At 35.9% G+C, this 27,208-nt stretch overlaps 1 protein-coding gene across 4 annotated transcripts in view; it reads left to right on the plus strand.

The window, feature by feature from the left end:
• UHRF2 (ubiquitin like with PHD and ring finger domains 2) overlaps nucleotides 1-26,943 on the plus strand; it is a 93,337-nt gene extending 66,394 nt beyond the window's left edge. The window contains exons 7-17 of one of the 4 annotated variants that reach the window (XM_065655895.1): nucleotides 3,155-3,278; nucleotides 3,673-3,780; nucleotides 7,938-8,042; nucleotides 17,773-17,879; nucleotides 19,933-20,095; nucleotides 20,365-20,445; nucleotides 20,633-20,770; nucleotides 21,575-21,698; nucleotides 22,104-22,267; nucleotides 24,178-24,276; nucleotides 25,820-26,943. In XM_065655895.1, coding sequence (XP_065511967.1) covers nucleotides 3,155-3,278; nucleotides 3,673-3,780; nucleotides 7,938-8,042; nucleotides 17,773-17,879; nucleotides 19,933-20,095; nucleotides 20,365-20,445; nucleotides 20,633-20,770; nucleotides 21,575-21,698; nucleotides 22,104-22,267; nucleotides 24,178-24,276; nucleotides 25,820-25,966 — 1,360 coding nt within the window. In that variant the 3' untranslated portion in view covers nucleotides 25,967-26,943. The remainder of the gene's footprint in view (nucleotides 1-3,154; nucleotides 3,279-3,672; nucleotides 3,781-7,937; nucleotides 8,043-17,772; nucleotides 17,880-19,932; nucleotides 20,096-20,364; nucleotides 20,446-20,632; nucleotides 20,771-21,574; nucleotides 21,699-22,103; nucleotides 22,268-24,177; nucleotides 24,277-25,819) is intronic. The other 3 variants (XM_065655896.1, XM_065655897.1, XM_065655898.1) reach the window with 3 other exon arrangements.
• The last annotated feature ends 265 nt before the right edge of the window (nucleotides 26,944-27,208 follow it).

Raw genomic sequence — 27,208 nt, forward strand, 5'->3', positions numbered from 1 at the left:
TTTCCATTACATAGACATTGATACATGTCTAAGATGTCTTATGGATAAATTTTATGGAATCTCTTTGGACTTTGTGGTTCAATTCTGTGCTTTGGAAATTTTAACATTTTCTGGAAATAAATAACTCAGTCTCCTATACCATAGTGGATCCCATAGTAGGTTTGTTTATTTGTCAGTCCTTAATGGTCTGCATGTTTTCTGGGGCATTTTCTTTTTTCTGAATTCTGTATTTATGCCAGTGTGTGATTTAGCGATTGAGGCCATTAACATTGATAGGTGTTTCTCAGTGTGTACATTTGGCCACAGGGGGATAGTGTTGGAAGTTGATTTTTTTCGCATGACATTTTTGCATGGTGAAGAGTTGTATTCACTGTTTTTGAAGGAGCTGCTGGCTTGAAATGCTGTCTAAAACATATTTTCACTGCCTACTAGAAATATGTATTAGTCATTGGAACTAAATATGAGGTTTATTTGAATATTGTCTATGTTCCTTCCATTTCTTGTATATGGAGAATGATTACGGGGTTTATTCAGCAGTGTTTATTACACAGCATGTTAGTCTGAACTATCCCCAAATTTTGTACTGTGGAGGCAGACTGGTCTTCTGTGCGTGACATCTTCTTGCCTCCCACTAATTGTCAACATAAATTAGTTAATGTCATGTGTTGGAAACCATTCTCAACATACAAGTGGTTTATTACTGACTGCAGTCCATAAGCAGTATTCTTACCTGATTGCACTCGACCTTTTTTTGTATAGCAGCTGAGAAGTTATTTTTTTACTTCATTCAGAATATTCAATGAGACCATCTGTCTGGAAGTAGACATCTGTTCAGTCCATCCATCCTTCAGTTGGCTCTTACTCTCATAACCAGCTCTAATCCAGTACTTCAGCAACAGTAAAGTGCCCTCTGTTTTCCAGTATTAGTCACAGGAAAGTTTCTGATAAATAACATATATATGCCTCAAGTCAGTGACTCCCTCCCACAAAACCCCCAAATCCTGTGTTCCACACTGAAAACTATTTATTCTCTCTTGTTTTTCTACACCCTCAAATACACAGAAGGTTTGATAGGCATGTCAGGATACTGATACTGAAATTCACCATCATCAATATCTCTTTGATTTAGCTGGTGTGCTAAGATTATTTTGGCCTGCTGCGTGCTTTAAATGATTTTTTCAGATCAGCTGTTAGTGTTCTGGTCTTCACTGGCACCCATTCTTTTCAAAAGCTTCTTATGAAACATTCTTTTGAGTTACTCTACTTCTGTTTCAGAGTACTACAGGCAAAGTTTGAAGAATAGAAACTTTTTCAAAGTGTTACAACTCAGATCTCCCTAGCTTCTTCCAGTAATATCACTGTAACTGGACTGCATAGGTACCCAGGACTGTTTTCCTCCCTATAGAAGATTCAGTCCTCTCTAGACAACCACACAAGAATTAAACTGACTGACAACATGGTCTTTAGAGTCCCTCAGGTCATATGTTAAGTGCACTTTTAGACCCTTCTGCTTATATTTCTGGCCAAAAAACTTAGGGATTTCTACAAGCATTAGAAGTTTAATTCATATAATATCTTGAAAATTAGATGTTGAACTTTTTATCTTATTTTGTTTACTGTGTAACAAAATGAGCCTTAAGATTTATTCATATAAGATAGCTTCATCTGTGGATGGAGTCACTGGGTGGGAGAAGTACTGTTATGGAGCTGGCTTGTGGCAGTTAATTTTGGGATACTTAGTGATGCCAGTCCTGTGCAGTCTTAACGCTTGGTTGTATGTGGAAGGAGTGCAGTTGCACGGGGCAAAGCAGTGTCTCCTACCAAAAAGGAGGTCTGTGTTCTCCATTTTTTTTGCATATGAGCCAAGAGTTATGGCTCTCTGATCCTTAAGTTCTTGACAGATTTTGTTTGTTTTAGAAGTGGAAGAATTTCCATCTAGTATTTTTATCATCTAAAATTTGACAAACTCTCTGCAGGGGCTAAGCCAGCAGTTTGGAAAAGGATGATAAGTTTCTCTTGCAGAGATGAAGCCACTCTATATGCCAAACAGTATTTAATATTCCACACAAAACTCAGTTTAAAAAATAAGGAAATATGGTTATCTTATGAAGAAGCAGGGAATACTGTAGTTAATTCACCTTGTCATTTTGCATTATGTCATATTCCTTCTTTTAATTGGTTATTATACACTCTTATTTTCAAACAACTGTAATATCATTCCATATCATAGTGTTAGACAATTTCAGAATCTTATATCATTTTTAACTTGCTTCATTGTCTTAATGGTTCAACACCTTTACTGACATAGTGAAACCTGTTCCTGTGGACATTAATCATTAATTCTTCTATTCATATCCACATGCAAAAGTTAATTCATCAATCTAAACCAGTAGTAGTGGTATAGTGGTAGTTATCTGAACTAGGTTATGAATGTTAATGTAGATCAGGCTTCCTCCACTAGTGGCATATGGGCCAAACCCAACCCACAGGAGCCAAAAATGTGGACAGTTGCCTTTGCATTGGCATTCCTGGAATAAAAATGCTATTAGAAGAAGGACCAGTTTACTCCATTTCTTTCTGCTGTAGTCACTGTGTACTAGTATCTCCCACTTTCTTGAGTGGCTTGAGTGTTGTGGTAGGAAGAGTGAGTATGTGCGTGTGTGTGTGTGTGTGAGTGTCTACACAGATTACATGATACCTTGGCTCTGTTTGACACTCAGATGTCTGCGGTTAAATTTATTGCACTGGAAGCAAAAAGGAAGGGTAGAGTGGGCAGGACATAGAAACAAACCATGAGTACTGGTAGGCAGTGTACTGCAATCTCAGCTATGTTCTCCTTTGCATGATCTAAATGAAAGAGAGAATACAGGAGACATGGGGACCTCTCACGTATCATGTGAGAAAGAATAGTTAAATGTTTTGCCTCCAGCACTCTACCTTCAGAAATAGTGAAATGCCCTTTTTTAAAGTATTCGTTAGTATTTGTTATGTTGGGTTCATTTTTTAAGCCATAGGCTTCAGCTGCTTAAAACTGGTATATGTTTGCTAGCTTGAAGTACTCAGTCAAGTTAAACAAATAGACACTATTTTGGCTACAAGAAATGTATTGCCATTATTATGAAGTAATTGAGAATTTACTAAAACCTTTTTTTAGGTATTGTCCTTCCTGCAAAAATGATTCTAATGAAGTTGTAAAGGCTGGAGAAAAGCTCAAACAGAGTAAAAAGAAAGCAAAGATGCCATCTGCCAGTACTGAAAGCCAGAGAGACTGGGGCAAGGTAGAGTGTATTTTAGAAATAGCTGTTACTCTGATTGTTCATGTATGTGCTACATCTATAATTCCAGTTATCTATGCACTGCACAGAATTCAGTACTGGGCTGCACAAACAATAAGACAAAGTTTAATCTTGCCCACTACCTACTGGCAGTTAAAGCAGTGGAAGAATTATTAAGGTGACTAGAGGAAAAAACAAACAAAAAAAACCAACCACCCCCAACCCCTCCTCCAAAACAATAAACACATATTACTTAATTAACATTCCTTTTAACAATTGTTAACATATTTTAAAACATGTATTTGTTATAATGATCAGATTCCTTGATATCTGCATTAAATTTGTGAATAGTCTTCAATATTATAATATTAATTCATTTTATCTGATGCATTTTTAGGGTATGGCCTGTGTTGGTCGCACTAAGGAATGCACTATTGTTCCTTCGAATCATTATGGACCTATACCTGGTGTTCCTGTTGGGACAACCTGGAAATTCAGAGTTCAGGTATGTTGTTTCAGTATCAGTTGTAGTTGAAATAACTAAGTATAATAATGAATGAGTTGGGCACTAAAATGAATCTACATTGACAATTGCCATTTTTGCTAGGACTAAACAGAGCAAATATGTTATGATTCTAATACTGGAAGTGATGTCAATAGTAGCGAAAGTTGAAGTATACTGATTTTACAATACAACTTAGTAAGAAGTCTGTTGTCTTTAGGATAAACAAGTTTCACATGTTAAAATTCTAATTGGGTTACTTAGTGAATAGAGTCAAGTATTTTCTGAAGTGTACTTCACATGAACTGATTATCCGACTTAGGAGATGTAGACTGTAGATTCTGAAAACGTCAGATGATGTAAATTGATTTTTTTGGTTGTATGGATGTCCGAGTCTTCTTTTAGGCTGATAAGCAGCTTAAACCAGTGTAACCTTGTAGTACTACTGAAGTCAGCCATCTATTCAGCCTTTGCTGATTCTTGCACTGTCTCATTTTCTGTTGCAAATATTTCTTAGGCTCTATGGTAAACTAGATTGCTTAAAAACTGGCAGAAAAATAATCCCATCTGGGGTAGGAGGGGAGTTAATTTTCCCAGACCATTTCTCATTTTGGTTATATAAGCACAGACAGGCAAGAAAAAACAAAGCAGGGAGAATGGGACAGCTTCATTTTGTGCCAGTACTGATTTTTTGTGATTTTGAAGTGTCCAGCAAACTTACTTCCTTCCCCTTAGCCTTATCTGATGGCACTGGTTTGTTTGTGTTTGTGTTGGTTTTTTGTTTTTGTTTGTTTGGGGAGGGGGTGTGTGTTTTTCTTGTGGTTTTTTGGCTGTTTTTTATGGTTGTTTTTAGTTGAGGAAATGCATACTTCTTTATTTTCAAAACCAGTGAATTCTTTGTCCCTTGGATGTGTAAAGGATTGTAATTGAATGTTCTCCATCTGGGCTGGACTAGATGATCTGGGTTGGACTAGATGATCTCCAGAGGTCCCTTCCAACCCTGACCATTCTGTGATACTGTGATAAGGTAGAAGAATGGAAACAGGGCTTTTTAAACTGCTGGAAGAGGGGCAAGTCACAGATCAAAAGCCTCTTCCGATTTGTTTTCTGAACTTTTCATTACCTCATTTCTCATGAGAAGAAAACAGGTGTTTTATTATTCAATTGGTAGAAGAGAACACTTAGCAGTCAATTTTCATCTGATGGTAGTGTCTTCCAGTACTGTGTGAAGAATTCTGGATTTGGAATGCCATGCAAGTTTTAAGGCTGATATGGTTAGCAGCAGATATTTTCTCCTTAACGACAGTTTTCAATTTCTTTCCGTGGTAGAAATCACAGTGAAGCAGTTGAAACCTAAACTAGTTCTTACCTTGATGTCCATTGTCAACACCATCATCAATACAAGCCTTAGATTAAACAAATTCAATTTGTGATGTAAAAATTACACTGATCATCATACCAGCAATTTTATAGAAAATTACTTGCCTAAAAGGAAAATTCAGTTTTGATTCTTTGGGATATTTTGTTGACTTCTCCTGTATTTGAAGAATTTTTTTTTTGTGAAAGGAATTAAAATAAATAGTTATCTTTTTCTTGCTTTCCAGATTAAGTCTCACAGTAAGAGATGTTTCTAAAATCACTTATGCAAACTCAAAATCTCCATCTCAAGTTTTATTTTCACTGCTTCAACAGTAATTGAAATTATTAGTTCACCTTTTTGTTAGGAATTCCATTGGTAACACAAAAGCTAATAGTTTGCAGATCTTTGTAGTGCTGGTAGGAGAAAGGAATAGAATTAGAATGTTGTTTTTGTCAGAAAATTGAGCAGAGAATGCTAATTTTTATATATGTATGTGTAGACTAGACATCAAAAGGGAGTTACTATTTCTGCATCATTATTTAATTTTGGGTACAAATGCAATACTTTGTCTTTTTTATTGTTAGGATTGAAATGTTTTCTACATAGAAATTTAAATTTCACTTTTGCTTGTCATATGACTGGTCTTCTGTACGAGAAATCAGTTTGTCTCAGCAAATCTATGACAATTTAGAGACTGTAGTTTATTTCTGATTTTTGTGGTTTTTTATGACACAAACTCTCTTTTTCTCTAGAAGGAAATTGGCTAAGTATTGCTTCTGGAGAGAGCATCTGAAGAGCATCTTTAGCATGAATTACTTACCAGAGTTCATCTTTGGGGTGAATCACCTACCAGAAACCTAAATTTAATTGATAAAACCTGAAAATGAAAGAAGGGAGGGAGGAATGAATGAATGAGAAGTTGTTTGGTACAGCAGGAAAGAGGAGTTCAATAGTGTGGCCTTTTTATTCAGCATACTCATAAATGATCTGGGAAAACAGACAAATAGCTGATAAAGTTAGGTGAGAGTGCTAAGTTGTTGTGGATAGTAAACATGGGGTGAGGAACAGTTCTAACTATGTAATTTGTGTTGGTCTTTCAGCTACTTATTCGTCTTGTTATTATTTAGGAAAGAGATCTTCTAATAGCTGATTTTGAAATTATGTCATCTTAATACCCAATAGTGATCAAAAGATAAAGTTTTGAATTATTGCGAAGGGAAGGGTCAGGAAAATTAAATATGTTACTATGAACAACAACCAGAATGATTAAAGGAATGGAATGGTTTCCATTCAACTGTTATACTTTTCATTCTGGAAGAATGAATGAATGAAAGAATGAAATGGAAGAATGAAAGAATGAAAACATGGTGCAGTGTAGATGGCTGTAATATGATGTACAGTATGAAAAAAGTTATTAGGAAGCAATATACATACTTCTGTAATGCAAAAAGAGATCATTGAAAAAAAAAATGGTCAGCTGCCCACTTCAAAATGAACGAAAATAGTACTAGTACATATGACAAGTGGTACTACTGTGAACTCTGTTCTCCTTTGTATGCTATGGATCCAAAAGCTTTAAGTAGTTTAGGAACTCTGTGCCTCAAACAGCTGTATGCTGAAAAATAGTGCCAGGGAGTACCATGTCCTTGCATGGTTGTCATACTGTGCACAGCTCTTGTCGATCGTTAGAGACAGCGTTTTGGGGCAGCTGGACCTTTGTATTATGAAAGTACAAGACTATAGCAGAAGAATGTATACTTTGGTGGTAGTTGCTTGGAAGTGTAGGCTGGGAAAAGGAGTGGGAGACGCAGAATGAGAAAAACTGTCAAGGCCTGAAGGATATGAAGATATGAAGGGAGGAAGAAGGATCCTAATTGTTTCGCTGCTTGGGAACCTTCATTCTATCAACCGTATTTTTAGCATCTCGTATTGAGAAAATATGTAATTTAACATGTGGCCTCTTTTATTCATAAAATTGTGGTGTGGTGGTGTGTTTGGTTTTTGGTTGGGGTTTTTTTTTGTGGTTTTTGTTTGTTTCTTGTGGGTTGTGGAGGGCTGTTTGTTTGGTTTATTTTTTTTTCTATTAAATACAGTTTAATAGTTTGAAACAAGGAGCATAGAGATTGTTATTAAATAAATTTTTGTGTGAGTGATGTTCCAGCAGACTTCAGTGGCGTTACCAGCTTATGGTGCAGCTGCACCTCTCAGGTGGTCTGGATGCAGCTTAGTTGCTCATCCCTTGCAAGGGAGTTATCCTGGTTGGAGAACCAGCTTATGATCCATACGCTGTTGCAATGGCTTCTTCTCTTTCCTTAGGCGGTGTTTTAATATTCCGCTGAGTTGGTCACATTTACAGTATGTTACCTTAATAGTACCTGTCGTCATGATCTTTACAATGGTAACTGTGATCTTCCTTAGTTAAGAACTGTAAAATGTTACCAAACTGGCAGATCTCCATCTGCTTTGGATTGTTCTAAATGACTGAGAGTGGAGTATAGCAGTGAGTATAGCCTTAAATACTTATTGTGGAGATTTTTCCCAAAGAAGAAAGTATACCTTTACATCTTCCAGTGTCACTACTGTCCTACATCGACCTTCCATTTTCAGGGTGTCATTACTTTTTGGCTTTTCTTCCTTAAAAAGAAGTTGCATTCTCACCTTTAATGGCAGTCTTACATTAACTATTTACACACACACCTTTATACAATATTTTAAGCAGAAAGTTGATCATCAAAAGTGATCGTAGATGGCTGGTTGTTTCAAAAAAAAATGCTAGAAAGTGTCTTTTTTCTGTTGCCAGGTGAGCGAAGCAGGTGTTCACAGACCACATGTGGGTGGAATCCATGGACGCAGTAATGATGGAGCTTATTCACTTGTATTAGCTGGAGGATTTGAAGATGAAGTGGTACGTCATTTATGCAAGAAATGGTTTTGCTGTTCTGATGTATCATTGTTTGTAAAGATAAGAGTTGTGTTTGTTGTTGATCCTAAAATTCATGCTTATGCAAATACGATTGTGAAAAAAAATTACCACTACTGGTAACAAACGGAATAATTTTTACTGTTTTGGGGAGAAATAGGTAAGCAAATATTTCTTAAAGAATGCTTATGTGTGTACTTATGCTCAAGAAAAATATGTCAATTACAGCTGACTTTTACATTGTTTAGTGTAGTTAAATTTCAGCATAATTTTGGAGTCTGAATTTATTATTATTTAAAATCTGATGATGTAATTATATGCAAATAGTATGTTTTACGCTCTGCTTTGGTCATGATTTTTATTGCTTTCAAGACAGATAGATGCCTCTTTGGGTTTCTTGTGTTTCTAAATATGTGATACATTTATTTTAATGAAGAAAGAAAAAAAGGTACATATTACTTGATTCATTGATGTTCTGAAGGTTCTTGACTCCTACTGATGAGCACTTTCAGGACTTTTTAGGAAAGTCTATGCGTCTTGTATTATGATCCCCAAAGGTGCTGGAAAAAAAATCTGCTTTGATGTTGATGTCTAAGTAGAGCAACGAAAGCAATTATGCTGCTAAACAAAATAGTAATGGTGTCTGACTTTCATCTCATGATGTTGAGCAACACTTATTTGTGGATAGATTACTGTTCTTTGCAATTTAATGATGTTTACAGAGGGTACATCCCTTCCTGCAGTTGTGTTCCATCAGGTGGGATTTTGAATCATGCATCAGGTGAAGAATAAAGCAGTAAGCAATCTGGTTTTTTTAAATATGCATAGCTGTTAATCACAAGGAAAAAGGCAGTAGAGAAGGAAATAAGCATCTGAAATAGCATCCGAATGTAATATACTCTTTGCCAACAGCACCTACCAACTGCTGCTGCTGCAGAGTCTTGCCTCTGAAGGAGTCTGTGTCTGTTTTTGAACAAGTCACACGAGAAGGTACTTGGTGTTGGGATACATTACTGCATCCTTAGAGTCAACTCCCACCCAAGCTCTGGGACCCTTAGCCAGTGATCTTAAGAACACTGTTGCTCAGTAGTTGTACCTGCTACGTTGGGATGCTGCAGACTCCTTTTTTAGATTTTGGTGGTGATACTGGTGTCCCCTTATTTCTGCTGCCGGAAGTATTCTATTCAAAATATTTAATAAAATTAATTGGATCCTTTGCGTGTCTTTTTCAGTTCACCTAAGTGATGTTGTGATCCTGTGTTTTTTATGGACACCTGAATACTGTCATAGTCTAGATGGCATATATAATTTTGAAGAGGCATAGCTGGGGAGAAATATTGCAGAAGATACCGTAAAAAATTCTATGAATGTCAGCTTTCTTGTAATTCTCTAAACTAAGAATACAGGGAGATTTTTTTTTTTCCAGGTGCATTTTTGGAATTAGGGTTTTTTTCAGTTCTTTTTTTCATATACCAAATTTTATTTCCCATTTTACTTTCATTTTCTCTGTTTTTGGAAAAGTTTGAAATTAAACTCCTATAAGAATATCCACAGAAAAATCAAATTCTGTCCTTATAAGTGTCCTAAGTACAGTATCTTATTACACAAATGGAGCTTTTAAATAAAAATTGAGATTAAATCCTCCGCTCACACCTAGTCACTTTTTTGGTATGAGAACACAACGAGAAAGGTGACTCTTAATTGAATTTCAGTGGTATGACTTAGGTACTTGTGTGTATATTTTTACAAAACTGAGAAATAAATATATTTGGAAGACTCTTTTACTGTACATTTATAAGCTTTATTCGCTATTTATGCACATTGCTGACATGTGCCACCTTAATGCTCTTGTGGCTTTAAAGTATCAGTTCACTATTGGGGTAAAATAATTGCAAAAATATATTGCAGGAAGTAGAATTCACTGTATAGCTTTCACATCATGCTATTTTTGTGCTGTGCCTTTGGAAACTTAAGAGTCCTGCAGACCCAGACTTGTCTGGAACTTTGCTCAAGTTGAGATGTTTGGGATGTATTGGAGTGCTCTGTAATGACAAGTTCTGTCAGTAAAGGATCTGCTCTCAAGATTGAGAAGGGGTACAGTCATAGTTTACAAAATGACCATTGAATGAAATAGTTTTGCACATGAAGCCTTACCTCACTCTTAATTACATGCATATAAAATGTTGGCATGTTATTCTCTCTTTTGAATTTTAGTGGCAAGTTACATGGCTTACCTATTTAAGATACAGTATTACAATAGTTAGCTTTATAGTCTTGAATGAGTTAATATTGCCGATCTCTTGGTCTTGTTCTTGACAGTAACCATAACAGGAATATTAGCTGAAGAAACTTTCAGGAATTTAAAATCTAAGAGTTATTTCAGAATACACTTAACATTTAAAAACTAGATATTGGACTTTAACAGTGATTAGGCAATCACAGTGTTCATGATATAAGTATTTTGACTTGTCTGTTCATCAAATCAAGTAGCTGAAGAAGTTTCACTTTCGCTTTTGAAAAATTGCCCTCTCTTTTGTGTTGTTGTTTTTATGTATCAGGGTTAGAACTCCTCTTTATTTTCAAAATTTCAAGATCTATGTTTCTGCTGGGTTGAGGTAATGTTGAAAAGATTGTAAATTAATTGTATGATGTGCTTAGTTTAATCTGAACACAGATTGTTTCGTCTTCAAGTGCTTTTGCATATAGGATCATACTGGAAATTTCTGAACTGAGATTCAGAATCTCTTGGAGAATAGTATCTGCTGTGACCGTTCGCATTCTCTTATAAAAGTCTCTGAAAGTACAGAAGAGAATAGCATCTGTAAAGACTCAAAAGGGACCCCAGGCAAATATACTTGGTGCTTAGGTTTGTTGATTATTTTATATCAAACCCATTCAGTGCCTGGAACATAGCATTCACAAACCACATCATGAAATTACTTGCTATCCATTTTAAATGTTCTGTGTCCGCTTTAATTTCGTGTTTGGGTAATGAGTTCCAAGGTGTCAGTACAACTGTTGTTCCACTTGTTTGAAACAGTCAAATTGCAACTAAATAGTAATTATAATAGCTCACTAGATTTGCCTGAGCCCTGTGATGACGATATAGCATTTCAGAATCTCTGCCTAGTGTGCATTGCACAGTGAAATAACTTGATCATTTCCACCAGTGCCAAAGGTGCGGCGCCAGTACTGTAGTGAATTGCATCCTTAAATGGCTTTAAATCCACATCAAATGGCAATAGGAGCCTCGTGTCTGAGTCAGTGTCTTATATCCAAAGACCATTGTGACTAACCCTTTACCTAGATGTGTGTGTATGACCTCCTGCTTCGTCACCCAGTTTGCTGGGTATACCTCAGTCATCTGAATGCAGTGTGAGCCCTGGTACAAAAAAGATGTAGTATCCTAGATAAATTTTCTGAATTATCATTCCATGCTACGTTATCAAGGGAGCAGTTTCTTTTAGATTTTCCCACCTGTTTTATAGAACTGAGAATCCAACGTAACAAGTCCATTACAGCCATTATGCTGAGGGTCTTTCTACTGTGAGTCACCTGTTTTGAGTATGTAGCTGAAAACCTGACACTTGATGCCATGAAACTTATTGTTTTCAAAAGCCCCACTGCTTTGGGACCTGCTTGGAGCTCCAATGTAATGTGAAAAAAATACATGTATGTATATATCTAGTATCTCACTGTACAATAGCTACCAAATATCTTCATTTCCACTCAGATGTGTTATTTGTCCACTCTTGTAGCCTCCAGTACAAAGGACATAGTTGACATTTGTAGGGCAGCAGCTTTAATACTTATTTCTTCCCAGTGTTTCAGATTTGCAGGACAGCTCCTATTCTGCAACAGTCTCCTCTCCATTTTTTTCTGTTATTCCATATTGTTAGCTTTCAGTCCATACAAAATACTAATTAATACTAAAAAATACCTTTCTTGCATTATTTTCTGAATTTCATTGTCTCCTCTGTACCTGCATTATATTCAGAATTAACTTTACATTCTGAAAAGCCTTATGTTGTTATGAAGATGCTTTCTTTTACTATATCGCTAGTACTACATCTGTCAAAGCAGTCTTGCCTGCCTATTTGCCAGCTTTTTTCATAATGGGGTGTGGTATCTGTGTCTATACCACTCTTATCTGTGCTTTTCCAAAGTTAATTTGCAGGACTTTGCACATCTGGTTGTTTCTAAAGCATTGAGGAACCCGTTGACACAATGATAAAGCAGATTAAAAAGTAGAAATTAATGCTGACAATGCTTATTAAAGTGCCATTTAACTTTTTTTTTTTTTCATGCTTTCCAGGAAACATGCTGTTTGGAATAGTGCCTTAGGTTGAGGACATAGGCCTTGGTTTCTGTTTGTGATTGCCTAACACACTGAGATAATTTTTTTCTGAAATTCATATATTTTTCAAGAGGTGTTAGTCATATTAGTGCAATACATGGAGTATCATCAATCTGTTCCCTTAATGAAATTCTGAAGGATCAGTGTAATTATACTAATCTTTATTGTGTCAAACCATTAATTAATTTCTTGCTGGACTTCATAGATATTTCACATGAACGCTTCTAAAAATTAATTCTTATCATATTAACCATTTATTTAAATACAGGAAATAAAAGAAGGATGGAAGTAACAAATTCTAATTATATGTACAGAGACAAATGAATGTCAAAGTAAGTGCATGTCTTTTAGACAGGCAAGATTTTCCTTGCCTTGCTTTAACTAGGATTATATTAGGCTAATGAAATTACTCTACAGGTTGCAAGAATTTGTTCTCTCAGAAGAACAGTCAATCAGCAATGTCCAACAGATCGTCAAAGATAATTATCATTAAAAAGCGTTGTCTCAAAAAGCTGTTGTATCTCCTAAGTAATCTCCCACTACAGAAAACAGTCTTTGACCTGAAAAGACTTTCTGTGTAATGTATCTTTAGTGAACCTGGTTTCCAGTCAGAACTGATTTTTAACAGAGCAGAAGATCAGGTAGCCTGAATTGTTTACATGATAATGTTTAATTTAAAGGTCTAGAAATGCATAATTTTGGCACCAAACATTGAAAGGAATAAAAGAAAACTCAAAGTGGTGCACATACAGTAGTTTTCTAGTACTTTCATTTGGGAGATATTTTTCTGAATGTTGACCTACTTCCATCACCATTTAACCACCTTGGACTGTTGCCTGCTTTGAAGCTCTGTCTTCTTTTTCAGAGATCCAGATTGGCTCACACTAGAGGGTTAAATGTTTTAATCGTGGTGGAATATGCCACAATACTTGCACATTCTTGCTGTCAAGTGTGGTTGCAGGGAAGACTCAGAAACAGCCATTATGATATATGCAAGCTCTGCACTTAATGCAAGGGGGTTTTTATTGATTTATAAATGAAGTATGTAACTGAGCCCTTCCTTTTTAATTGACACCTTTTATGCAGCACTAAAACATGAACTTACCAAAAATAAATCAGACAATTGGGCAGCTAGACCAATTCTGTCAGCACTTACATGAATACAGACTTATGAGACTTTAATGGAGATGAATGATGACATGATTCAGTTTCAGGTATCCCTACTACTAGGGAAAGAAAATCCTTTCAAATATAATTGTCTGATAGTTAATATTTGTCTTTGATTTAATGACTTCATTTTAAAAGGCTTAATGCTATTTTTATTTTGCTTTGTCATATTAATCAAAATCTTAGCCTTTATTAGTCACGTTTCATTGAGGTGAAACTGATGAATTAAGGGGTTTATGAACTGACGAAATTTTGGGGTTTCTTTTATCAAAAAAGCCAGTAAGACTTTTTGTTGTTGTTGTTCAGACTGAAGGTTGTGTTTGTGTTCATAATAGTGTATTTTACTAGCTGATAAAAGCTATTTTTGTGTATATGTTGGGACCAAACTTTGAAATCTGAGCAAAATACTGGAGGTGTTAATGGAAAGAGAAAATAATTGAGAGACATCTTGAGATAGCTGATGTTCCAGTAACTTGAAGTAGCTGATGTTCCTGCCAGCTGCTGCACAACAGAAACCTGTAGAAATGTGGTTGAATGCTTAGGTAGAATTAAAAATCTCACTTTGTCCATTCTGTGTTATCTGTTTGTTAGATTTACAACTGATGATGTAACAACATTGAAATAGTGGAGAATGATTTAATACAACTGACCACCTGTTATGTTGTATGTCTGAGGCTGACTGGGTTATAGTACTAGAGCTTCAGGCTTATCTTCTACTCAATATGAGATACTGGGTCAATGCTACTGTGGCTGAAGTTAGTTTGCTCTATAACATGATCAAACTTTACAAGTAGGACAGTTAAGAAATAACTTTATGGAGACAATGTAAGAAAAGGAGACATAGAAGGCATTAAGAGAATAACAAAGGTCTTACTAGCTGTTGAAATAAAGTTTTGGTGCAAGGAAGTTGAATTAAGCTGTGGAAAGCAGAAGAGAAATGGCAGCTACATATTTTAAGGTAAGAAAAAGAGGAAAAGGTAAGAAGGAAGACAAGGGAAAAGCTGTGGCTGTTCAATAGCCTTTTTGACAGTTATTTTGTTTCTTAAGAATATACATCAATAATTCCTTTTGCCAAATGTTTTCTTTAATGGTTGAATACAGAATTTACAGCAGTATCAGTATCTTAAGCTCTACTTTCTGGTCCTCTTGAGAAAAAAAAAATAGCTTTCCATCTTTACCTGCCACCTAAAGGCTATCAGTTAAACATTGTTATGGATGGTAGGAACATCCTGCATTGTCTCTAGATAGAACTCAGAGCTGTTGAGAAGTTGTCTTAATGAGGCATTACTCATCAAAAGATCCCAAATAATAAGCTGTGTGGATATTCCTGGCATATTCCACTTCCAAAGTAAAAACACCATCGCCATGATAGAAGTAACGTCTGTAGGTCTCCCGTTAGGTCTCCAGACTACCAGTATCCCCATTCCACTTCTACGTGTCATGGGCTGTATTCATATCCTCATTTTCTCCTCTCTAAGGACTCTGTGCATCAATTATTCTTGCCATTCTAGATTTTCTGTACAAGCACTTATGTATTCTCCTGAGCTTCCTTCCTCTCCTTGTTTAGGAGCTGCTCTCATATCAGAGTTTCAAATGTCTTCCTCCTGTCCAGATCAGTGCCCTGTATGGCAAGATCTCTGGCATTTTCTTCTCATTCTAGGAAATGTGTATATTTGTTCCCTGCTTTTTTTTTTTTTTTTTTAATGTATCTGATGTGAAATAAGTGAGTGTAGTTCTTCTGAGAAGTAGAGTGGAAATGAGACTTCCTTATGCTGGGGGGTGTTAAAAGATGCTGCCATCTTGTTATTTGACCTGTAACAGTTATATTTCATAATTGTTCCATTTCTCCTCCATTTTTCTTTCCCTGGATTTCCAGTTTTCATCAAATCCATATAGTTTTGGATATTGATTCATAGAATATCTGGATAGTTAAAGAGAAGGAAATGTAATTTAACAAGTGTTGAATCTGTTCAAGAAGTGAGCATGTATGCATAGGCCTTATATCCGTGCTGTCCCTTCAAGCACAATGTCTTCTGGTTGTCTGTGGTTAAAGAGTAGCACCCAGAGAAACACTCAGTCTTTCTCTGAGCACACTGGGAGTTTGATGGTCTTAGACCTTTTACATTTAACTCATTTTCTGTTGAAGTGTGTTCCAGCAGGTAATTATGAATACTGTTGCATTTTTGCCTTCTCACGTGAGGTTTTTTTTTGCTTACGTCTATAGTGATTTTTCCTTGATTTGTGTTTGTCTGTTATGCCAAAAAAAGTCTATTCAGTATTTTCTTCTCATGAGGATTGTTCTGTCTAGTTTAGTTGCTGATAAACAAAAAAGATTGTCAAGAACCAGTCTTGTCTTGTAAATTTTCTCCATTTTGCTTGCATTTGTAATGTTTGCGTCTTTCCTCTTTTTATATTATTATATATATCTTATTTCAATATTTGTCTCCAAAATATGTTCTAAAAAGAGGGGCAAATCACCTTCCAGTTTCAGTTTATTTCTGCTTGTACATAAAAAAAAGTCTTAGCAGTTTTTCCCACTTTGCCACACCATGAAAATGTGTTCAGTTTCTTCCTTGTTATGACCCCCAAATCATTCTGTATTCATGCCTTTCTGGTTTTCTGAACTTGGTAAAAGCTTCTTATTCAATGTTAAAATGCAATTGGTTTGAATGGGGCAGATTTATCGAGCAAATCCAACCCTATTCATATTCTCACAATAGTCTTTGTATGATCTGTGCATTTCATTTGCTTTGATCACTGAAAAATTAAACATAGCTCAATTCTGTGATATCTTATTTTAGACAATTCATTTGACATCCTTTCTCAGTAAATAGTTCTTGTCTTGTTGGTCTTTCATTCTTTTGGAGTTGTTTCATATATTGTGTTCGTACAACATCATTCCATTTGTTATTTTTTCAGAGATTCATTGAGCAGAGTAAGTAGACTTTTAAGAAGGGTATAGCAGAGTTTATACATGTCTTTGTTAGACAATTTGAGTATTTTTTTAAACTTCGTAACAGTTGCTTGTTGTTATATCTAGATAATGTTGAACAAGAAAAATTGCAGCTGAATTTGTTAGGTTTTCCCCACACAGAATAGAACAAACGTAATACCTATAACTAATCTGTGGCGTTGTTCAAGCGGCATTTCTCTTCCTAACTTTCTCTTTTTCTGCTGTTGTCAGTTATGAAATATCTGTAACAGTCTTGCAATGGATCCTTAATAATATCAGACTTTTAACAGTCGTAAGAAATTGACTAAATTTTACTGTTGGGTACAAGTATGTTCAGATTTTTGCTACAAACATTCATATAAGCATTATTTTACTATTAAGTATTTATCTTCTAGTATTGCATCACGCTTTGTACAAAATTTGCATCTCCAAAGAGATCTGATATTGAATGTATTGAATGTATGTATTTCTAGAAACACTTCAATTTGCCAGGAGTAATATGAATTTCTGTGACATATTTCCCAAAGAAAATAGTAATACTGGCTTTACTTCTGTGTATGTAGATTTTGACAGCTTTTACAGTTCATAGTAAAAGATTTTATCAACCTTCATCAATTTAAAGAAAATTCTGTGTAGGAAATACACTACAGAATTGTATCAGCTTACAAAATGCAAATCTAAATGAGTTTAAGCTCGTACTAGTTCAAAAGAGCTGGGATTATTATTGCATTTAAAGCATGTGCCTTGTATGTAAGGCAGAGCCGTTTGTATTTATTGGCACTTAGCCCTTGCACAAGCTGAAGTGATCCCTCAAAGGTATTTATTATGTATTTTACAAACACAATATTCTTATAAGCTAAATGAAAGCTCTAGAGCAAGTAACCACTTGCTAGAATGTGTTCCCTTTGTAAGATTTTTTTTTTTTTTTTCAAAAATGGCTTTTTAAAAGATGTGAAAGTCCATTTTTTTAAGGCAGGCAATTTTTTAATAAGGATTTTCTGGTGAATATGTGACTTCCAGACCGGTAGCTTTGTGCTGTCACAGCTACTGTAGAAGGACAGTGACACTGAAGCGGAATACACATCTTTCCATGCCTTGGAATATAGTTTTTGTCTGACTGAGAAAACAGTAAATAACACAAAAAACACAAATAAAATTGTGTTGTTTGGTTGTTGTTGGTTTTTAATTGGATTATTTTACTTTGGAGTGTTAAAACAAAGGATAATCTTCTTGCACAGGATCGAGGAGATGAATTCACTTACACTGGGAGTGGAGGTAGAGATCTTTCTGGCAATAAAAGGATTGGAGAACATTCATTTGATCAGACATTAACACACATGAATAGGTAAGTTTCGAAGACAAAATTAAAAAGTATTCCAGAACAAAGAGCTGGGTTGTAGTGCTTTAATTTAAAACTAGTATTTTTCTGTATTCATTCACTCCTGTACATGCTGCTTTGGTAATCAGTGGTGCCTCTTGCTGCTAAGAGGCTTTTTATTGAGCGTTATCTTTTGTTAATTCAAAGAAACACTTGCACCTCAATGAAATACCTTGTTGTGTTGCTGGTGCAGGTGGTGATCATGTCTCTGGTTGAAATTGTCCTACAATTTGCTTCAGAGGAGTTTGTTAATTTAATTAGAAGTTTGTCAAAACTCTTGGGTGGAAGTTTTCTATTTTGGGTGCTTCTTTTTAAGTTTCTTCTTCAATAGTTAAATCAATTATCAAATTTAGGTAGGAAGAAAGCATGTTCTTTTTCCTATGTTAAAAGAGATCTTTCCTATTTTGCTAGCCCTTTTTTCCATCATAGCTTTCTCTGAAAAGCAAGGAATTAGGGTGTTGCTTTATCAAAAACAGCTGCTTGAAAAAGAAAATATATGTCCAAAATAGGGATTAGACATCTACTTAGAATATTTTTGTGTCCTCTAAAAGCCTGCCTGGACAAAGTGTTCTTTGTCCACTTCTATTTCTACAAGCATAATCTCTGTTATGCAGCTGACTCCTTAACACCTGGGGAGTGCTGAGATTGACTGAGACCTTTTCTTTGCCAGATCTGCTTTTAGATATGATGTGCTGCTGTCGAGCAGAGTTTTGAGAGACTCTTTCAAGCTTTTGGGTGGTACTTAGAGGAAAGAGAGGAAAAGCCTGATGGGTGCTAAGAAAGGGAGGGATGGGGAGAGAGAGAGGGGATGTGATGTGAGCAAGAATGAGGAGGGAAGGAAGGTGGAAGCAGGTTCAAGCAATAGGTTTACAAGTATATTGAGTGAATAGAGCAAACTTGCTTTGGGAAACAGAATGAAAAGCTGGAATCCTTAGTCTTAGCATTTCTTGTCTCTTAGCAAACAAGAAATCCACCAGCAAAGTTTGCATTGTAGCTTTGCAGGTGTTGGTGCGCATGGAGTGTAACAAGGTGCTGCTCTCAGTTACTGATTTGGGTACAAGTTTTCAAGCACTTTGCTGAAGGTTATGATGATTCCATGTAGATGAATCAGAATTGGTTTTTGCTTGTCCATGTATTTTTTCCTTTTTTTAGGTTTTGTTTTCATGTAAGAAACATTTTCCAAAGTCAGCACTGTATGCCCGACTCTTTCTGTTCTGTACAATGTGGGTTTTATACTCATACCGTGGCTGTTTATACACCGTAATATTTCTTCTGCTCTGAGATACGTGGTTTGGTTTGAGTCTGATTCTGAAGGGTTTTCAATCCCTGGCCAAATGAGGCTCTGGTAGTAGAAATACTGTTTATTATGGCAGCTTGGTCTAGCAGGTATTCATACTGTCTTGCTGCAGGTTTCTAGAAGAGGGTCTTCAGGTAGTTAGTGGATACAGGGGTTGAGTCCTTGAGTCAGCTACTATCATTTAACTTCTACTCTGAGGCAATTTCTGTATTATGTGAGAGATTTCAGTTACTTGGAGTTTTTTGGATGGTTATTATGTGGTTTTTCTCTGTAATGTTTTTCATCATATTCATTACTTCTGTGTACACACTTAAAAAAACCTTAAAATCTGCAGTTAATGGGAAAAACCTACAGGTAAAATTTGCCTTGTGTTGTAATTTTCTTTTAATTCCCTCAATGCTGTCTAGGAAGGGATAAGTTTTGAAAATGATGAATACTGAATCTAAAAGGATTGCTTTGTTTTATTTAACAATATCGGAGTTTTCATCTGGAACCTTGACACCGAAGTATTTTGTGTCTCCATTTTTTTCTTACCATACATGGTAGCAAGGATCTCATTGCTTACATTAGTTCTGCAGGTGTTATAGGATATACAGAAGAGTTCTATGATGCTTGATAAAGCATAATTAGACAAGGGAAATAGATATGGCATGATTACATTAGTTCTCAAAAATCTGTTGTGTGAAGCAATCTAGTTTATGAAGATTTGAAATCTCTTTCTAGGGCATTGGCCCTTAACTGTGATGCCCCACTGGATGATAAAAATGGAGCAGAGTCTAAGAACTGGAGAGCTGGTAAGCCAGTCAGAGTAGTGCGCAGCTCAAAAGGACGGCGGATCAGCAAATATGCCCCAGAGGAAGGCAACAGATATGATGGCATTTACAAGGTATTCTGATTTCTACCAAGCGCAATGTAACTTTTTTCTTCAGCTGTTTTTAAAAGTCTCGTATGCGTTACATTGCAAATTCTTCATTATTACTTAAAATAAATAATTATTTTTTCTCCATGATAGCTTTTTAGCCTTAACTTATTCTGCAAAGAACTCAAATGAAATTATTCAGAGCAGTGATAATAGAATTCAATCCATAATAGGAGATAAAAAGTTGAATATGTAAGCTACTTTGTATGTGCTTACTGAGTCATATTCATCCCTAGAAATCAAATTATTTCCTCACTCCTTCCAACTGTATCCCAGCTTTTTCTGCATGCAATGACTTCTCAGCATCTGAAATAAAGGTATGTGCCTTTTAAGAGCACTGTATTTATCAAAAATACAAAAATTTTGCACCTGAGGGAAGAGTTGCTCTATAATAGTAATTTGTAGCTTACTCTCCTCATTTCTCCTTCAATAGTTAAAGTATGACTATAAGAATGTGTTTGGCTTGTGATAAAAAAATGGCAGTAATTTTATATTATGCTTTAGGTCGTGAAATATTGGCCAGAAATTGGAAAATGTGGATTTTTAGTTTGGCGCTATCTTCTGAGGAGAGATGATGTTGAGCCTGCACCTTGGACTTCAGAAGGAATAGAGCGGTCAAAGAAACTGGGTCTGAGTGTACAGGTTTGGAAACAGGACTCACAGAGTTGTGTTTATCCTCAGTTCCAATAGATGCATTCCAGAAATAAAAATCAGTTAAATTAAAGCCCCATGTTTTTTTTTCTTGTACTTCAGTGTGGCAGGATTTGATGCCAAAAGGTGCTACATATTATCTCCAAACTGGAAGAATCCTGTAATAGTGACATGGTAGAAAGAATGGTGAATGAAGCTCTCTGCCTTAGCAGTAAATTGCTTTGCATGTATAGATTGGAAAATTAAGAGTTTGAAACCAGTTTTGTGATCCTTAGGCTAGAAAGAATTTCTACAAATGACTACTGTTATCGCTGAGTCTGTATGAAAAATTGAAAAACCTGTGCTTTTTGTATGTATTTTTCTCTCCTTGTGAGGAGTTTGTATAGATAGTGTATTTCAGGCACAGAAATAAACTGACCCATGAGGACTGATGGATGGAAAGAATTAATATACTGTTTCTTTTCTCAGCAAGGCAATGGTGTGTCTTACAGTATATCAACTTTGCCTAACTGATTTATATAGTTGTAAGGGAATTGATATGGATATTGGGTTCCTTTTAATATAATGAAGTCTAGATTAGACTCTTGGACTTGACCACACTTTCTTAATAATAGATACTAATTTAAATGTGTTCCCCATCATGCAGGGCTTTAAAATTATTTTGTGGTTATTTCAATAGTTAGTCACAGGGTTTTAAAGTCCTTTAGAAATTATTATTGTTGCCTATATGCCAGTGGGTGTTGTTTTAAATCTATGCTTTTCTTCTTTTTTTTTTTTCTTTTTTTTTTTTTTTAGTATCCAGAAGGTTATTTGGAAGCCATGGCTAGTAAGGAGAAGAAGGATAAAGTTAAAAAACAGACAGTGAAACAGGAGCCAACCAGCCAGAGTAATGGAAACCAGAAAAGGACAATTGATGATGGTATTTCTTTCTACTATTTTAGCATTCATCAGCGAAGTCTGTTATGTTATGTTTATTAAGCCAGTAGCATGAAAACTTGGCAGAAGTGTGAAGTTGTTTGGAATACTAATGTAAACTGATAAGCATGTGCTCTGTAATTAAGTAATAGTGTAGGGATCTTATCCTATTTACTACTATTATGGGCTTTTTTCTCTTAAACTCTGTAGAAAAATCAACAGTCTTCTGTGCAAGTGTGTGCTGCAGTCCAAAACAATGATGGACGGTATGGGTTGGAGTAGGGATTTGATTGCCGCGTTTTATGAGCATAGATCACATTTTAGCCTTCTAGAAACAGTTTCGTCTTCCCCTTTCATGAGTTCAGACTAATGCTCTGTTGTTACTGCATGTGATCGTCATAATCTTAAGCAGGTATAGAGGAACCTACGAATACACCCAAAGCCATGAGGACGGGAGATGGAGGGAAAGGAGAGGCTTTCCAGCTGACCCAAGAGCAGCAATGGCTGATTAGAGAAGACTGTATGAACCAGAAACTGTGGGATGAAGTACTTGCTTCTCTTAAGGAAGGACCAGTATGTTTGCTGCATGCGTAATTTTTTAATGTTTATTTTTTCTTTAGACTGTTAGAAGTCTTGAGTCTCTCTTAAAACCTGATTTTCTTATTGAGCTTTTGCTGAATACAGGTTGTGTCTAGCATTATTTTTATTTCTAAGATTTTGATTTCAAGAAAATAATCCTTGCTTATACAATTTGCTGTTGATGGCTAGGTTTGTACCTGTGTAAAAGAGATCTTTTCTTGCACAAAAAACATTTTTAAGTTAGAAATGGCTCTTTTTTTTCATTTCCAAAGGGAGGATGTTTCCTCTGAAATTATAAATGTATTTTGTGCTGTGCTGATATGAGAAATCAGACATGAAGAAGGGTGGTTCTAGTCTCTACTTTCTAGACAGAAAAGAATTATATGACAGTAAATACAGTTTGCTTGCTTCATTTAAGAAGATAGAAGCACTGTCATCTTCAAATGAAAATACTTTAATCCAAATCTATTAACAGATTATCCCACTCTGTAGAGAGGGAACCTTACATAGGAGAAAAAAAAAAAACTTTTCTCTCCCTAAGTGTCATGAAAATAGCAAGAATAGCTCAAGATTGAAAAGAGTGTATACACTAGCATAAAAAAGTCCACTAAAGGAATATCTCCTGAAATAGTATGTCTTTCGGTGATAATTAACCTTACCAATGTCAAGTTCATAGTTATTTTAGCTCTTTTGCATAAAAAATCAGGTTGCTAAGAAGTTAAAATAACTTGATAAAACTCAGCTCACTGAAAAACAAACCGTTGTTTGGGAAATGGATGTCTAAAAATGGGCATACATAATTAGTTTATTTAAGAATTACCATTGGCTATTTATGGTGCTTCTGTAGCAGAAAAAACATCTACAGCTCCCTGTTCTTCCACTTACACTACCAGTTTTTGCTATAATGCTGCTGCAGTTGTCTTTATGTAGGAACTGAACGTGAAAAGTTATTCGCTGTTGTCTGTCTTCTATCCAGTGTCTGTAATGACTAGAAGGAATTTCAGCTCTTAAAATTGTGCATGATGACAGGCAACAGAGATATGTCTTTGTAAAAAGCAGAAGACAGTAATTTAAAAGCAGTTGAGTTACTGAGAAGTCATTTTTCTGCGGTTTCCTACCCATAATTTTGGTAAGGTTTCCATTTGGTTGCCACTGAAGCTAATGGGAATCCCTGGTAGATGTGGGTTGCTGTTGTGAAAATGTAAATCTTTGTACTTGAAACAACCACCTTCCCTTTTAACTGAATAAAATGGTTTAAGATAAATCTGATATTTTTAAAAATATTACAGACAGCCATATTTTGATTACCCACAGATCTGTTCTTCTTGCATTCTTAAGATGTTTGGAGACCACTGACATGCCAAAGATAAGCATGCTTGTGTGTGTAAAACACCTGATACAAATATATCTTGAGATTCCTTGGAGATGCCCAGAGAAGGTTTAAAAAACAGAGGTGGATTTACACACTGCAGAGGATTTGGCCTGTGGAGAGAAGAAGCCATTAAGTTAGCCATGACCAGTAAGCACAGGAGGAGGTGCAGAAGTGGCTTTCTTAGCAGAAGTTCCCTTGGCAGAGAAGCAGAGATCTTCCAGGGACATGGAAATTTCTAGCAGCAGTTACTAAATGCAATTACTAAATTTTCTGACCTATCCTAGCCCTCCAGTCTGCTTCATTTTGTTTTTAACAATAGTCATACAAACGAGTAGATAATCTTTAAAACATTAGTTCTCTGATTTGTGGAAGAGTAGGGAAATTAAGCGATTACAGACCTGCTTCCTGATTACCTTTGGAAAGTTGCAGTCATGGATAAGAACTTCTGAAGGTTTATCATCTCTGTGTAATAAGTGGCACTTATAAGAACTGTAATAGAGTTTCTCTTCTATGTTCCTTTGCTGTACTCTAGAATTTTCTGAAGAAACTGGAACAGTCCTTTATGTGTGTCTGCTGCCAGGAGCTGGTTTTCCAGCCAGTGACAACAGAGTGCCTCCACAACGTCTGTAAAGTAAGAATAAACTTGGTCTTGCTCTGGGCTGTTTTCTTGGCTCTGAGTCACCAGTCACCAAAAGCCATATGTATTTTAGAAAGACATGATTATTGCCTAACATTCTGAGCAAAAACATGCAACAAGTTTTCATTCAGTGATTGCTGTGTAACCTTCATTTTAGCTAATAAAGAGTGAAAGTACATTTAGTATAGTACCTGATAGACATAATGAATGAAGTTTACCATTGGTATCATTCTGTTCTGATGGTGGAATTACACTAGGAATTGGTTTGGTCCAGGAGCTAGATGTTGGTACAGTAACAATAATTTAATTTTACATAGTTAAGGAGTAAAACCAGATTTTATAATTCAGTAACACTCTTATTTAAAAGGATGCATTGTAAATACAATAAAATTATTTGGGTTTATTTAGAAGAAGTTATGTTTTCTTGTTATTCTTGGCATTGTTTATGTTTGGTAGGAGGGCCGTAGAAGTCAATTTATAACTTTCATATCTTAAAGTCTTGATCAGCTGGATATAATGTAAGGAGTTTGGAATCCTGTTTGTACTAAAGTTAGTTTTTGTAGTACAGGTGTGCATATTTGAGCTGTACCTGCCATACCTAGTATTTCTGCCTAAGAGCCTAAAAGGACACAGACTTTTGTCATCCTAGTACAGTATCTGATAATACAGGTTTGCTGTTGAAGAACATATGTATCACTCCAATAAAAATCACCGTGTTGTTATGGGTGACCTGCACACATGGAATTATCATGATCCTTAAAAAAACCTAAAAAGTATTATGAAGGGGTTAATATTTAGAATTATGGAAACTGGAAAACCAAGGAAAAGAGAAAGCTGAGTGGCAACAAACTCAGAGAGAACAAAATATAAAGATGTCAGTAAATATTTGCAAATATGAAATAACATCTAGTGAAAGTTGTAAGGAATATTTTGATAGTAAGCTGCTATTGCTGTTTGGGCACAGGTGTGCCTTGATAGATTTCTGATATTCACTTCACATGCTTGTGCTTTCTGCGGCCTGTGGTAATGTAGTAAGGAGGGCAGTGCTAATGATAGTGTGTTAGAAATTATATTATCCTACCTATGTCTTTAAGGCTTAACTGAATATCATCCGACGAGGTAGGTGGAGATTGTTACATAAACAACATACCTGGTATATTTGCCTCCTCTTGCAGTGGAGGTCTGGAAAACCATAGCAATCAAACCAGGAAGCTCGAAAGAAGCTGTAGATGTGGCTGTGATTAACAGGAAGGCACTGGTGGAAAAGAAGGGGAAAATCTCAGTGGTGATTTGTTTTAGTTCCTCCCAAGCTCAGTGTCTCACATCCCAGCCCAGAACAGAGATCCTTTGTTTAGGATCCTTCGTTAGTTGTACAGGCAGAGGTAGGTACCAGAGGGCTTGAGGATGACTTCCTTTTTTCTGGTAGTACAGCAGATTGCATCTTTGGTTTATAGATACTCCTCAGTTTTTTCTGGTTAAGCTGTCAGTCTGAAACAAAGTTCTCACACTTTATTTTTGTGTCTCTGTAATGTCCTAGAGCTGTTTACAGCGCTCCTTCAGAGCTGAAGTCTTCACCTGCCCTGCCTGCCGCTATGACCTGGGAAAGGGCTACACCATGGCTCCCAACAAGATACTGCAGACGCTACTGGACCAGTTCTTCCCTGGTTACAGTAAAGGACGATGATGTGCTCAGATCCTTCTGTACTTCTCCCAGTGACTTTATAGACAGTAAAGGAGATACACATGGGAATTCAGCAGTGGACCAGCCAGCTTGAGGGACTCAATATATTGTCACATTTTGAAGCAGCTAACCCTCTTCCCCTCATAGCCATCTTTCTGGTGTAGCGAGAACTCTAATTCTCAGCTGTCTTTTAACATCAAGGGTAGTTTTGGCCAGTTAACAAATAGTTTTTAAAGAAAACAAAAAAAAAAAAAAAAAGAAAAGCCTCAGCTCTTACTGGCCCAGCTGATGCTTAATATATGATTTTGGTTTTTTTGTAACTACCTCAGGACAGAGGAATATAAATTGTGGGGATGACAAAAAGTTTGTGAAGTTTTAGCTACACACTGCCTCCTGAATATTAGTTGTGCCTGGTCCATGTGGTTTGATTTACAAAAAAAAAAAAAAAAAAAAAAAAACAACACAAACCAAAACAAAAACCCGCAAAAAACAGAGACAGCACTTAAGCCAGCTGGATGAAAGAACAGCAAATTCTGTGGTGTGCATAATCCTTTTTTGTCTTTTTCCTCCATTATGCTGTATTTTTTTGCAAGAACAGGCTGATTTTTAGTCTATTTTTGTGAGCTTCATTGTGCTTTTCTTGTATCTTATGCAAGTTGACTACTAATGACTAATGAGAACAATATGAATGCATTGTTGCTGCATTAGTGTAAAGTGATCTGTGTTTTTTGCACTTAAAGAGGGTATTCAAGACACTCTAGTTGTGTAAAAAATATTTCATATAAAAAAGCGCCACTTCTGTATTAGTTAAACTGTATGCTTTTAGTAGGTCTTGTATCAGTGGCAATACATCTACATGACATTGAAGGCAGTGCTAGCTTGGAGAGGGTTCAAATCGCTTCATATTGTGATCTGAAATTTTATATACAATATATCCCCCCAAAAAATAAACCTTATTAAATATTTTATGATTCAGAAAAGTTGCTAATTTTGTTTTTACTGTTATCCACTTATTTAAATCATAACATTTTAATAGAATTTTTCAGATTACTAAATGCTTTCTGTAGGTAGGCTTCTCATTTTTCAGTTGTGAGGCTTTATATTCCTTAATCCATTTCTCAATGAAAAAAACATTGTTAATTAAGAAATAAAACCCAGCCTTCCATCGCTATGCATGGGCGCACGCACACGCTGTAGCAGCAGCCGTTGTGTAGCTGCTCTGGTCTCTGCTGAGCTTGCTGTGGG

Source organism: Caloenas nicobarica, chromosome Z (genome assembly GCF_036013445.1).
Source record: "Caloenas nicobarica isolate bCalNic1 chromosome Z, bCalNic1.hap1, whole genome shotgun sequence".
In the NCBI taxonomy this organism is placed as follows: domain Eukaryota; kingdom Metazoa; phylum Chordata; class Aves; order Columbiformes; family Columbidae; genus Caloenas; species Caloenas nicobarica.